The 14,984-nt window shown below is 41.0% G+C and overlaps 1 protein-coding gene across 3 annotated transcripts in view; it reads left to right on the top strand.

Moving 5' to 3' along the window:
* The window catches only part of LOC129744484 (Ig-like and fibronectin type-III domain-containing protein 1), a 707,683-nt gene extending 693,213 nt beyond the window's left edge, over positions 1–14,470 (top strand). For all 3 annotated transcript variants that reach the window (XM_055737013.1, XM_055737011.1, XM_055737012.1), the window contains exons 9-16: positions 5,442–6,031; positions 6,092–6,592; positions 6,655–7,113; positions 7,180–7,426; positions 7,491–7,669; positions 7,726–8,222; positions 8,282–8,729; positions 12,682–14,470. In XM_055737013.1, coding sequence (XP_055592988.1) covers positions 5,442–6,031; positions 6,092–6,592; positions 6,655–7,113; positions 7,180–7,426; positions 7,491–7,669; positions 7,726–8,222; positions 8,282–8,729; positions 12,682–12,897 — 3,137 coding nt within the window. In that variant the 3' untranslated portion in view covers positions 12,898–14,470. The remainder of the gene's footprint in view (positions 1–5,441; positions 6,032–6,091; positions 6,593–6,654; positions 7,114–7,179; positions 7,427–7,490; positions 7,670–7,725; positions 8,223–8,281; positions 8,730–12,681) is intronic.
* The last annotated feature ends 514 nt before the right edge of the window (positions 14,471–14,984 follow it).

The raw sequence follows: 14,984 nt of genomic DNA, 5'->3' as shown, positions 1-14,984 counted from the left end.
TGAAATAAAAATATAAAAAATGATGATTTTCAAACTTGTTTTTTATCTTCCTGCGAATTATGTTTAACATTATTTCCATACGTTGCAGATTGTTCAAAATCATAGGTTCTTATTAAAATCTTCAATTTTAATCGAGTTTGCAAGAGTAGAAAATAAACCTTTTTTGAACAGTAAACCTATTTTTTTACTTTTATTGCTAAATATTTGATACATTTTCACCCATGTTTAAAATGGTTCTGCAAAAGAATTAGCTTCCAAATGTAAGTTCGTAAAAAAGTGAAGCGTTCGAAATCCTTTTTTTCGGTTAGGACTGCTGCAACTTTCCAAAACAAGAAACATGTATCTACATCATTGTGCCACTCGCGACTTTTCTCAACGATGCAGTTGGCACACCAGTGATTGAAAAACTTATCTGAATCAACTGTGTTCGATGTTTACTCTTGAGCTCAAACTCACGGACATCAGCTCAGAAGGCAACTGATTTACAAACTGAACCATATCACAAGTCCCTATATTTTTTAAAGCGTCATGTAAAAAATGGCATCTCCTAGGACTTATTATCAAAAATAAATAACTTTTTATGCAAAATAATTTTAACTTGAATAATATGTACTGACATACAATATGTACATTTTTCACATGTCTATGCAGTAAAAATGCTATAGTAAAAAAATTGTCATCAAAACCCCCCCCCATGAGCCGGTTCTTCCTACGGCCCTGCCATACGGTACGTAGCTGACCCTACTGTTGACACTACTGGTCGGAGCGGACGATCTTCCTTATGAATTTTAGGAAGACCGTAAATTCTCGGCGGAGGGCAGTTGAACAATTTTAATTTGTTTTTGGTGTAAGTGGTAATGTATTTATTCTCGTGCCACGAATCCAACATAGTGTTGATACGTTTGAGAATCTTGTTCTGTTCTGTTCTCAAACGTATCAACACTATGTTGGATTCGTGGCACGAGAATAAATACATTACCACTTACACCACAAACAAATTAAAATTGTTCAACTGCCCTCCGCCGAGAATTTACGGTCTTCCTAAAATTCATAAGGAAGATCGTCCGCTCCGACCAGTAGTGTCAACAGTAGGGTCAGCTACGTACCGAATGGCTCAATTTCTAGCCAACGTGCTACAAAACGTCGTTGGCAAAAACGAACGTCATGTACGCAGTAGCTTCGAATTTTCGTCGGAAATCACGAATGTTCAGGTACCCGAAGGTTGTATTATCTACTCACTGGACGTCGTGTCGCTTTACAGCAGTGGTTTTCAAAGTGGTCCCTACCGCCCCCTTGGGGGCGTTGAGAGCTTCCAAGTGGGCGGTGAGCTCAATTTTGGAATTTGGGGGGCGTTGGGGCGGCTCAGGGGGGCGGTGAGATAGTATCTCCCATTTTCACAAATCACGAAACAACGTAGCTTTGAAATATCTAGGAGTAAGTCCGATACAAAACAATAAAATTAAGTCACAGATCTAAACATCAGGTTGAGGACTAAAATATCTATAATATAACAAAGCTGCAAGAAAATTTTTGATTCAGTATCTCAATTTTTTTTCTTCAAAATTGATCTAAGAGATACTTTTTAAATTATCGAAGGTTTTGTATACGCTCTACTTGTTGATCTCGTTTTGTAAGAGTATTTTGAGTTATATACAAAAAGATTTATTTTGGATGGCGAAGCATGATAATTTTAAGAAGTATTGTCTCAAAAAATTTGCTTAAAAGAAAAAACCTTCAAAGAAATCTGCGTAAAAAGGTGTCATCTATGATTTTGTGAAAGATTTTTTTGGAAAGAAAATATGAAAGATTTTTTAAGGTGAGCGAACAGCTAATTTGTTCATCTTTACAATAATAAATACAAATATCACATGCGCCATCGATAAACTTTCAATCTATTCGGTAATCCCTTATATTTTCGGAATAAGGTTATTAGAATCTTATTAAACTTTAAGGCCAGTGAATGCTGCATAACTTTGAACAGAACTCAAATTCAGAAATCAAGAAATAATACTATTTTTACGTTATTTCAGCGGCTCGACAATAATTAATTAGTATTCAATAATCCAAATCGATGGTGAACAAAGAATTTTGGATTACCAAAATTTAAGATATGTGATTTGATATTAAAAAGTTTGAATAACTCACAAAACTATACATAGAATTAAGTGTTTACTGGAGGATTAAATCAATAATAGGCCCTTGGAGTCAAAAGGGCATTAGTTAAGGTTGCCAGATTGCCCGGATATTTAACAAAATAATTGAGAAAAGTCCGGTCTGGACCGGTTGCCCGGATTTGGTCCGGAACTATTCATTTTGTTCGTCAAGTCTTGAAAAACCTCAAATAGAATTATTAAGATTTTTCATTTTTAACATCCAATAAGAAGTTTTTTATGGCAAGGTGTATCCAAATAATTATGACTTGTGTTTTGGAGCCTGAAATATGATTTAAAATTTTCCGATGTGGTTTGATGAGAAAAAAAAATATTGCAAGTGTATTCTTGTTTTTACTAAATTATTCCTTGATTTTGACCAGATTTGCCCGGATGTTGCCCAGATTTTGGGTTAAACATTTTGAAATCAATTGCTTGGATTTGTCCTGTTGGAAAACGTCCGAAAAAAATTCTGGCAATTGTAGTATAAGTGCATCAAAGCTTAATGTGAGAAAACACGGTTTTAAGTTGTTATGTTTGGCCATTTTCCATTTCGAACATTTGCATTTTCCTTTCGAACGAAATAGTATGTATTCAGATAGCATTTTGAAAATCTGAAAATCACGAAATATAGTATAGTGTAGTATAAGTGCATCAAAGCTTAATGTGAGAAAACACGGTTTTAAGTTGTTATGTTTGGCCATTTTCCATTTCGAACATTTGCATTTTCCTTTCGAACGAAATAGTATGTATTCAGATAGCATTTTGAAAATCTAAAAATCACGAAATATAGTTTGAAATATAAATAATCGTTTGACATTATTAAATTAAAATAGACCATTTCTACACTTATAATACCCCTTACTCCTTTGGCTCTGAGGGCCAATGTATTATTTTTATGAAGATTTTCTTACAATTTTCACAGGGGGGGCGTTGAGCTCGAAAGTTTTGCAAAAGGAGGCGGTGAGTGAAAAAAGTTTGAAAACCACTGCTTTACAGGAACGTACCAGTACAGAATGTGTTCGAAATAATAGAGCAAAAGTGGCGGGAAATCAGCGCAAACACGCCGATACCTTGGGCTGAATTCAAACGTGCCCTAACCACAATCCTCGGGGCGTCGTTTTTTCAGTACGGCGGTAGAATCTTTGAGCAGACTTTTGGCACACCGATGGGCTCCCCTTTATCCCCTGTAGTAGCGTCTCTCTTAATGGAACAACTCGAAGAAAAAGCTATCCAGAACCTACGAGATAAAGGCATCACCCTCGTGATGTACAAACGGTATGTTGATGACTGTTTGATTATAGGCAATGAAAGTGAAATAGACTACGTACTGGCCGAATTCAACAACCAATGCCCTAGCATAAAATTCACTTTAGAGAAAGAAACTGAAAACTCATTACGTTTCTTAGATCTTAAACTTTCCAGGTGTCAGGGAAAAGTTGAGAAAAACTGGTACACAAAACAGGAAAATGGGAAATACTTAGACTATTTTTCAGAAAGTCCATATGTTCATAAAAAGAACACAGCAATTGCGCTGATTGATCGAGCTTTAAAACTCAGCGACGTGGAAAAACGTGAAATGAGTATCCATAAAGTGAAAAGAATACTGCACCAAAATAACTACCCGGATGAATTCGTTAAAAATGTTTTAAAAAAGAGGGTAGATGCCATTTATAATTCACTCAGCAATCAAACCGTGGAAAAAGAAGGAAACAACAACATGCCCTAGAACAAAATCACAAATTTAACTTCGAGAGAGCATATATTTTAGAAAGAGTAAATGAAGAAGGGAAAAGGAAAACAGCTGAAACATTACACATAAAACTTAAGAAAGGAAATGCAGTAACCATCAAACAAGATTCCATTGAAATTTCGAAAATATATAGCTCAATTATAAAAAAAACTTAGAGAGACGCCTCAATTCAAAACGAAAGCGACTAATTCAAACACGACGACCTCAAACACGAGGATTCCAGCTGACATCACGACGACGCCGACACCGACGCCGAGAATGCTGGACACCAGCTGTTAGAAGCGGTTAAAGTTTTGGATTCAAATTAAATCAGACAGCCGTAACGGAAGCACGCGGCGATACAATTTGTAAGTGCAGAAAAGTGAAGTAATTTTAAGACAAATTGTGAAAATTAAGTGTGTTAATTTAAAATTTTGTATATTTTTTACCTGAATACAGTTTTTCTGAAGATGGCTGAAATTGTCCAGTAGGCCGAAACGTAAAGAAATTGTTATTATTTGGCTCAACAATCACCGAAAAATATCAACTTAAAAAGATAACAAAGATTATTTTCCGTATAAGTTAAAATATCTCAAAAAAAAAAGAATTCAATCGCGCAGAGCAATGCACAAACTTCCACTCTTGACAGGTCAAAAGGTATTTTATTTGTGTTTACTGCTCAGAGAAGTGTTTTTTGAAGCTGGTTGGAAATTGTTTGGCAATTTATGCGAACTTTTAGTAACTTCAAAGTTTGTTTGACTACTTTAAAATTAAGTTGAAAATATTCACAAAAGAATACACGATTAAGCTGATAAAACCTGATAGAGGAATGTTATCCATACGTTTGGTTGCATGGGCCATACATATATTCTGTGATTTTTGTATTCGAAGATTTGACTAAGTATTTTTTATGTTCAAGCTCTATTCTACTTTGTTCCATTTTTGTCAGGTCCCTAGAAGGTTATTAGCCATCTTCTAGCCACTCAGTGGCGAACACTCATCGCTCGAAACAAAACATAATCTCTTCAGAGACCATCAGCTGGAGACAGCAGCTGCTAGCTTCTTGCTTCCCCTCAAGGGACCGAGAAGCGGAAGTGGTGGGAATATGGTGGGAAAACCGGCAACGGACCAGGTTGTTGTTGCGTCTTCTGCTGTGTACCTATCTACCGAACTTAAGATGGTTCTATCCCGGTGGAAAAATCTACTTCCATGCTCGGTATCTGTGCACCTGAAGGATGACTGGGGGTTGGTTGCCGTCGTCGCCACGTTTTCTGCGATGTTGAGCATTTAAATTTCACTTCACATTCCCGCTTCTACCTGGAAGCGAAATCTCTTGAGGAAGAAATGTTTACTGCAAGTAGCTCAGCGTCTGAATGAGGGCCATAAAATTCTATTTTCTCCCTGTTTTGGTACCGGATGGGAATGTGGAAAATTGAGTATGAATGAATTGTTTCTGGAAAACGTCATTGCATTTTAAAGATATTGAAGTTAATCAAAGTAATGAGCACAAAAAATTGAGTAAATTTTAAACTATGTTTTCAACGCGATTTATTTGACAGATGTTCGGGGATGCTGTATGAAGAACGGAGTCACCCACAAAACTTGTTTGGACAAAATGTGTGATCCTGTTAAGGCCGATTTCACCGAAGTTCCGGATCTCATGGTTTGTGCCCCGTGGGCCAACATTACCTTCTCGTGTTTGGCCAACAAGATGGATCACACTCCGTGCTGCAAATCCCGAGGAATTCCCGATGGATGCCTTCCATTTTGTTCGGGAACCGTTCGAGCTATCAACTTCAACTACTTCAAGTGTCTGCAGTACATGTCCGACTATAGCAGCTGTTTGCTACAGGGCTATGGAGTTCTGGCTGGACCTCCCTCGAAGTTGAAGGCTCCACTTATCGCTGCGCACTTTGTCGTTCTGGAGTGGAAGCCACCGAAGGTTCTGCCCGACACGGTTACTTCGTATCACCTTCACTATCGTCGATTGGGAAGCGGAGAGGAGTACACCGTTCTGGAGAAAAGTCAAACACCGGTGATCGTGGAAGATCTGGAGGCCTTCCGATACTACGAAGCGTTTGTGGTTGCGGTTAATGCTCATGGCAAAGGTGGACCATCTCCGCGGCTTGTCTTCCAAACGAAACGTGAAGTGAGTTAGGCTCAAGAATGAAAATGTCTCTTGTTTTAACGATTTATCCCAATTTTACAGATTCAGCCGGAACCAGTAACAGCCGCCTACAACATTTCCTCCTGTTGTCATGCGTCTGGACTGCTTCCCCAATGTTCTCCTTTGTGTAGCTACGACGTCAAAATGTCCGATCTGCAGAAGCTTGGAAACAGTTGTCGAGGTCAGATTGGCACGATTATTCGCTGTAGTGCTGGAGGTCGTGATCATACTCCGTGCTGTGCTCGACGAGCAGTGCCTCCTAAGTGTCAATCACTGTGTCGAGGAGTGATCACACAATCCCCAGCCGACTGTCTTCCTTATGCCGGAAACATCATTCAGTGCTTCGAAGAAGGAATTGGACACATCCCAGCTCCGGTTGAAGATCTGCATGTCACTTCGGTCACAAACACAAGCATTTCTCTAGCTTGGGTTCCATCGGAGGGAGATCAAAACAATACGGATATCCAGGCTTCCGATTACTTAGTCCAATACGGAAAGGTCGATAACATGACCATGTATGAAACCGTCATCAAACTAGACAACGTAAGTGTTTACCTTGTAGTTTTTTCCCCCTAAGAAACTCATCACACTTTTCAATTCAACAGGAACTCAACACTACCGAAACCGATGTGGAGTTGGTCAACCTTGAACCGAAAGCTCTGTACCGCATTACAGTTATTGCGCGAGGTCTCCATGGAACGTCTCTACCTTCGTCAATGCTGCTGATCAACACCTCCCGGACCGATGCTGCCAGCACCGTATTCGGAGCTCCATCACCACCACACTCCCTGTCGGTATCTTCTCACAGCGCGACCTGGATCACGGTAGCCTGGCAGCCCCCAGAGTTCTCGCACCCCCACGAAACCATCACCTATCGGGTCATCCATAAGGTTGCTAACAACTTCACCGTGATCGATACTCGACTTTTGTGGGTCCGCATCTCCAATCTACAGCCCAATACTCAGCACATCATCTACGTTGTCGCACTGGGAGCTAAGGGAACCAGCTTGCCATCGGAAACCTTGGTAGCCTGGACCGATCCTGCCCTGCCAGCTTTCGTTGATGTGAGTGTACTCTCTGAAAACCTTCAAACTCAGTGCAGTGTATTCACTGTTTAAATTTTTTAACAGCCTCCAACCGTCCATCCATCTGACATTATCTCCGAGGGTGGTTCGATGACGATCCTCTGTCTAGCCCTTGGTAACCCTGCACCAACCATATCCCTGTACGTAGGAGGTCATCTGGTTCGTCAGGACACCTCAAGGCACATGATCACGGTTATCCATAATGTCACCACCGATATGGAACACATTTCCTGCTATGCCGACAATGGTTACGGCATCCCGATGCAGGCTTCCAAGCGTGTAAACATCAGCTGTAAGTTTCACTTTATAACAACCAGGTATCCATACTTAAGTTAACGAAATTTTTTAATCGACAGTCGCGCCAAGAATTCAAGCATCGGGTATCACCGTAGCGTCGCTCGGCGAAGCAGTTGACCTGAAGTGTACCGTACGAGCTCGGCCCATTCCGAAGACTATGTTCTGGCGTGATCACGACGGCCGTGTGCCAGTCATCCAGGGGGGCAACTTCGACATGACCATGAAGAACGATGTTGATGTAAGTTCTACTTCCTCGATATTTAAACCTTAAACTAAAGCGAAACCTTCCTCCAGGATCCAACTCTCTACACCATCACCCTGACGATAGCCAAGCTAACTTCCGAAGAAGCAGGCGACTACTTCTGCCACGCGGAGAACGCTCTCGGATCATCGACTCGGGCCGTATCGGTGCGGGTTCGCAACATGGCAGCTTCCTCGAACGTTCCGGAGTGTTGCGTTGCCCAGAACGTATCGGCTCCCTGCATGAGTGCCTGTTCGTTCTACATCGACATTGAAAGTGTGATCGACCGGCCCGAATGTATCAAAGATTTCGACAAACTCATGAAATGTGCCGCCGACGGGTCCGATCATCGAGGATGCTGTGCATCGAAGGACATCCCCCGACGGTGCCTCAACTGGTGCCGCGGAGAACCGATCACTCCGCCTGGAATCTGCGCCCTGCAGCACACCCGAACCATTGTTGGCTGCTTCCAGGAGAACCGAGAACGTCTACCAGGACCTCCTCAGAACCTACATCTTCAAATCATGGGAGAAACGGAAGTCGAGATTAAGTAAGTTCTCTATCGTTCAAATGCAATAAACATTTTTCTAATAACAAACATCCATCCAGATGGGATCCCCCAGCAAAGAACCCGCACACTGTTGAAGGTTATCGGGTGTTCTGGCACGATCTGGAACCGGTCTCGGACAACCTCTCGAACGTCATAAGCGGCCTGGGAACCAGTCGCCTGGACGCCAAGGAAACGAGCATCAAGCTGGAAGGCCTGAAGCAGAACGTGATGTACGAGCTGGTCGTTAAGGCTGGAAATCATTTCGGTGCTTCGGTTCTTTCGGAACCGCTACGCTTTACCCTCGGGGATAATCACATCACCTCGGCGTCGCAATCTTCCAATGCCGGTGTGATTAGCGGGATCGTGGCCGGAATATTGGCAATCGTACTGGCCGTTGCTGCGCTGATCGTCATGAAGAAACGGCGCATCGGCCAGAAGCAAGCGAACGGAGGAGTGGCCTTCGAAAATCCCAGCTACCTGCGGGAGATGAACGTGGAACATGTCCAGGTAAGTGTGAATTGATGTATTTATATGATAAGCATTGAGGTTATCAGGCATTGTGCCTTGAGGTCGTCTGGCCTGGAGGTCGTCAGGTCTAAGGGCTGGCATGCCTAGTTATCTTGTCTGGCCTCGAAGTGGTTTGGCCTTGACATCGCCTTATCTTGATGTTTTTTTGGCTTTGAGTTTTTAAAGTTTTGAAATATCCATGCGTTAATGTCGTTAATGTCCAGCGGCATTTGGATTGACAGGCCTTCAAGACAACTGACTGGGCTTCAACCAGACCTAACTGAGAGAAAATTTATAAGCAACAGAAATTGGATCCCATGTAATTCGTTAGGTCACCAGACTTTGAAGTTGTCAGGTTTACTTGTTAAGTTAACAAAGTTAAATTATCAAGCAATTAATTCGATAGTCCATTAGTCAAATCGTCAGCCGTTTGTGTTATTAGGGTTTTAGTTTACCAGGTCTTGTATGTGAGGTCGTCAGACAATCGAGGTTTTAAAAACTTCAGGCCTCGAAATCATTAAGCTTAGAGGTCGTCAGGTCTAGAGGTTCTAATGCCTCGAGCGAGGGCCGGCTCTCGGTGTTGTCAGGCCTCTAGCTCACCAGGCTTTGAAATCGTTAGACTTTCAGCTCATCAAGCTAGGAGGTTGTCAGGCACATTGAGGTTGTTAGGTCTCTTAAGGTTGTCAGGTCTTGTTTTTTAGTTGATTGCCCATCATCCTTTCAACGAATTACCTGGTTGTCAGGTCTCTCAAAGTTGTCAGGTCTCTGAAGGTTGTCAGGTCTCTCAAGTCGTAAGATCTCTTAATATTGCCAGGTTGTAAGGTCTATTAAGGTTGTCAAGTCTCTCAAGGTTGTCAGGTCTCTTAAAGTTGTCAGGTCTCTTAAGGTTTTCAGGTCTCTTAAGGTTGTCAATTCTCTTAAGGTTGCCTGGTCTTTTAGGGTTGTCAGGTCTCTCAAAGTTGTTAGGTCTCTCAAAGTTGTCAAGTCTCTTAAGGTTGTCTGGCTCCTTAAGTCGTCAGGGCTCTTAAGTTTGTCAGGTCTCTTAAGGAGGTCTCTAAAGTTGTCAGATCTCTTGAGGTTGTCAGGTCTTTTAAGGTTTTAAGGTCTTCTAAGTTTGTCAGGTCTCTAAACGTTGTCAGGTCTCTGAAAGTCGTCAGGTCTCTTTATGTTGTCAGATGTCTTAAGGTTGTCAAGTCTCTTGAGGTTGTCAGCTCTGTTAAGGTGGTCAAGTCTCTTAAGGTTTTCAGGTCTTTTAAAGTTGTCAGATCTCTTAAGGTTGTCAGGTCTCTTAAGGTTGTCAGGTCTCTTAAGGTTGTAAAGTCTCTTAAGGGGTGGGTAGGGTCTAACGGGTATAAAAAAACACCATTTTCACGATTTTTTCCTAGAGTTATCGTTCAAACAAATGTATTCAAATTTTTTGCATTATACAAAGCATTGTTAAAAGAACATCTAGTAATTTTTTCGTAGAAAAATATTGAAAAATGAGCCGGTGACGGAGCATTTTCGAGGATGCCTTTTAAAAAACAGGATTTGCGGTGGACACTGTATCTCAGCACAGAATCATCTGAAGTCAAAAAATCAGAGCAAAATATTTTTAATAGATGTTTTTCTGGACCCCAACGTTTTTATTTAACTTATAAATATTTTTATGAAATTTTTGTGGCTGTTTGAAGTAAAAACTACGATTTTTCACTTAAAAATCCGCCATTTTTCACCTCTAAAACCTCCCCAAAGTTAAAAAAAATCAAAAAAGAAAAACGTTGGGGTCTGGTATTTTATATGTAGAAAATATGTTCCAAATTTGAAGAGAATCGGATAAGTAGTTTTCAAATGACGATGTCCACGGACTTTAAAAATGTGCTTTCGAGAAAAACGCGTTTGAAGTTTCTGCTCTTGCTTTCTTGCTGTATTAGATAGGAGGAGATAAAGGCCTATAACTTCTACAGTTTTGCTTCAATTGACTTGAAAATTTGACACAACATTCTTGAAATGTTTCACAATAAGAAAATAGAAAAATAAAAAAAACGATTTTTTGAAAGTGTTAGACCCTACCCCCTCCTTAAGGTTGTCAGGTCTCTCAAAGCTGTCAGGTCTCTTAAGGTTGTCAGGTATCTTAAGGAGGTCTCTAAAGTTGTCAGGTCTCTTGAGGTTGTCAGGTCTTTTAAGGTTTTCAGGTCTTTTAAGTTTGTCAGGTCCCTTATCGTTGTCAGGTCTCTTAAGGGTTCCAGGTCTTTTAAAATTGTCAGGTCTCTTAAGGTTCTCAGGTCTCAGAAGGTTGTCAGGTCTTTTAAAGAGGTCTCTTAAAGTTATCAGGTCTCTTAAGGAGGTCTCTAATGTTGTCAGGTCTCTTAAGGTTGTCAGGTCTTTTACGGAGGTCTCTTAAGTTGTCAGGTCTTTTATGCTGTCAGGTCTCCTGAGGTTGTCAGGTCTCTTAAGGTTGTAAAATCTCTTAAGGTTGTCAGGCCTCTAAAGGTTGTCAGGTCTTTCCAAGTTGTCAGGTCTTTTAAGGAAGTCTCTAAAGTTGCCAGGTCTCTTGAGGTTGTCAGGTTTCTTAAAGTTGTTAGATCTCTTGAGGTTGTCAGGTCTTGTAAGGTTTTCAGGTCTTTTGAGTTTGTCAGGTCTATTAACGTTGGCAGGTCTCTGACGGTTGTCAGATCTCTTAAGGTTGTCAGGTCTCTTAAGGTTGTCAGGTTTCTTAAGGTTGTCAGGTCTCTTGAGGTTGTCAGGTCTCTTGAGGTTGTCAGGTCTCTTAAGGAGGTCTCTTAAGTTGTCAGGTCTTTTATGCTGCCAGGTCTCTTAAAGTTGTCAGGTCTCTTCAGGTTGTCAGGTATCTTAAGGAGGCCTCTAAAGTTGTCAGTTCTCTTGAGGTTGTCAGGTCTCTTTAAGTTGTAAGATCTCTTGAGGTTGTCAGGTCTTTTAAGGTTTTCAGGTCTTTTGAGTTTGTCGGTCTATTAACGATGGCAGGTCTCTGAAGGTTGTCAGGTCTACAAAGGTTGTCAGGTCTTTCAAAGTTGTCAGGTCTTTTAAGGAAGTCTCTAAAGTTGCCAGGTCTCTTGAGGTTGTCAGGTTTCTTAAAGTTGTTAGATCTCTTGAGGTTGTCAGGTCTTGTAAGGTTTTCAGGTCTTTTGAGTTTGTCAGGTCTATTAACGTTGGCAGGTCTCTGACGGTTGTCAGATCTCTTAAGGTTGTCAGGTCTCTTAAGGTTGTCAGGTCTCTTGAGGTTGTCAGGTCTCTTAAGGAGGTCTCTTAAGTTGTCAGGTCTTTTATGCTGCCAGGTCTCTTAAAGTTGTCAGGTCTCTTCAGGTTGTCAGCTCTGTTAAGGTTTTCAGGTCTCTTAAGGTTGTAAAGTCTCTTAACGTTGTCAAATCTCTTAAGGTTGTCTGGTCCCTTAAGTTGTCAGGGCTCTTAAATTTGTAAGGTCTCTTGAGGTTATCAGGTCTATTAAGGTTGGCAGGTCTCTTAAGGTTGTCAGGTCTTCTAAGGTTGTCAGGTCCCTTAAGGTTGTCAGGTCCCTTAAGTCGTCAGGCCTCTTAAAGTAAACAGGTCTCTTGAGGTTGTCAGGTCTCTTAAGGAGGTCTTTAAAGTTGTCAGATCTCTCGAGGTTGTCCGATCTTTTAAGTTTGTCAGGTCTCTTAACGTTGTCAGGTCTCTTAAGGTTGTCAGGTTTCTGAAGATTTTCAGATCTCTTAAGGAGGTCTCTTAAATTGTCAGGTCTCTTGAGGTTGTCAGATCTCTTAAAGTTGTCAGATCTCTTGAGGTCGTCAGCTCTTTTAAGGTTTTCAGGTTTTTTGAGTTTGTCAGGTCTCTTAACGTTGTCAGGTCTCTGAAGGTTGTCAGGTCTCTTAAGTTTGTCAGGTCTTTTAAGGAGGTCTCGTAAGTTGTCAGGTCTCTTAAAGTTATCAGCTCTCTTGAGGCCCATCTCACAGTATTCTATTCTTATCCATTACAACAGATCTCGGCCGTTTCGGGCCAATCGATTACCGGTAACAACGACTGGCGCCATGAGTCGCTGCATACGGCCGCCGCTAATGGGACCGCCACAACAGCCGGCCTCGGACAACAGGACAACAACTCGGTCGTTCCGATGGCCACCGAGGTAAACCCGTCGCTGTACGAAGAGCTGAAGCTCGGCCACGATCGGGCCGGCTTCAAGCGCCTCGTTTCCTAGGAACTGGCCCAGCTCAGCCCCTAGGAGGTGGTCCCTGGAGGACCACGAGGACTCCAGGCAGCAGCAGCAGCAGCATCAGCGACAAGATCGAACTTAAAAAGTGTACTTGTAAATACCAGCGGACAGTTTTAGATGTGATCAAATGCGGGAAGGAAAAGTGAATAATTGTGAACGGTGTAGATGCCTGTGTATCTGCCTGTCAACCGTATTTGTATTAGTTGTGATCGAGAGCGTTAAAAAGACGGTGAATTTAGGTGCTGATTAAGGTTTTATAGAGATAGGTAAATTTTTCTATAGAGAACAGTAGTGACCATTTTTTTCTATTAAAAAAGAATGAAAAATTTGCAAATTGAAAAAATCACGCAAGCACTAACACACATCACCTTTTAACTAATGTTGAGAGACAAAATTCTTCGTAGTAACTGTAAATCCAGAGTTTGTTTGAAAAAAAAAACAGTGAAAAAATCTAACGCCACCTAACAAGAACTGTTCAACATTCAGAATAAAATTGAACCCCCACTAACGACAAACCACCACAAATCTAGTCAAAAAGATGGAACAGCTTTCATCTTAGACACTCACGCAACGACCGACACCAGCATCAGTTCACGAAGAGCTTGAAAAGCGTTGAAGCTAGAAAAAGAAATACGAAGAATAATCGGATCGAACGAAATAACCTCTAAGGCAGTTCAAATTGACCAGTGGCAATAATTCCTTAAGTTACCTTTAATTATCGACCATTAGATTGTATTTATTGTTCATTTTAATTAGCAAACAAAACCCTCACAAATGGCCAGCAGATGGATTGCAAAGTCGTCGACGGAATCGGGAATCCCAATAGATTAGAGCACACCGGAACATCGATTTACTACCTATTATTACTTAATTAGTTCATAGAAATTTAGCGATACTCAATTCTTCGTTCAACCAAGTCCAGATTATCGAGTGATGTGTGTTTAGGCCGGATTGTAACTCGTCGCGTAACAAAGTCGAGTATTGGTTTACAGAAAATTAAACAATCGGACGCACATCGGATAATGATCATTGTTAGGGTATAGTAAACAAAAAATGTTTTAGCGAGACTTTTGACATACCTTCACAACTTGATATTTTGACACTTATTAATGTTAACAGCTCGATTGTTTTGGATCTTAGTAAGATGACACACAGTGAAACTTGGGAATTTGGGCATTTGGTAAGATTTTGTGGTGATCATTCGTCCAAGTTTTCTAACTGTCCCATTAATTATTTTAATATTTATTCACTTGAGTGGTCACGGTAAGTGACTAGCAACTGAATAACAAGTTTAAACACCTTTTATTTCAACAAACTCCCAAAAATGGCAAACGAGAAATCTCAGTTCAACACCCAATACAGGCGAACGCCAGAACCTAAAAGTTAAACACCACTCCTGTGTGTATACTTGTGATTGTGGAACGGGGACAGTATAATGGTTTTTAGAAGTAGCACTTAAATATAGGTATTAATATATGTTTGAGTCGATTGTTGGAGTCATTACGCAGTGGAAGGATTATAAATTCAAAGTAGCTAAATGAAACGAAAAAAAAACAAACACAATAAAACAAACTAACACGAGAAACAATTCACTATTGTAAAGGGGAAAGTTAACGAATGGAATGAGAACAAATAGGAAATGGCAATAAGCAATAAACTCAAACTAGTTTTGTAAACGATGATGTTTTTCATTTTATCCGAAACTATGACCATGTCACATCTAATGTGTTCATCAAAATTAAGGCCCTAGTATTTAAAATTTCTGCCTCGGCTAATAACCGTTGTACCAAGTTCGAGCTGACGGTGGTCGGTGGAGAGCCGATGAGCTGAACTAAAGATATCATATTTGGTCATGTCGAAGTTAAGTGAAAGGAGGTTCGCATTGAAGTATGCTTTCAGTTTTACCAATTCGCTTGACATCTAAGAGATAATTGATTCGAAATCGTGGTGATCGTAAGACACCGATGTATCGTCTGCAAACTATCTGGGTTTACCAAGTAAGCGTAAGGTGGAAGCAGTACTTCGATGAACACCTGAACGGCGAACATGCAGGAGACCAAGACGGTAGGTTA

This window comes from Uranotaenia lowii, chromosome 2 (genome assembly GCF_029784155.1).
Source record: "Uranotaenia lowii strain MFRU-FL chromosome 2, ASM2978415v1, whole genome shotgun sequence".
In the NCBI taxonomy this organism is placed as follows: domain Eukaryota; kingdom Metazoa; phylum Arthropoda; class Insecta; order Diptera; family Culicidae; genus Uranotaenia; species Uranotaenia lowii.
Note: the sequence above shows the minus strand (reverse complement) of the source record. Positions and strands in the feature narration are given on the sequence as shown.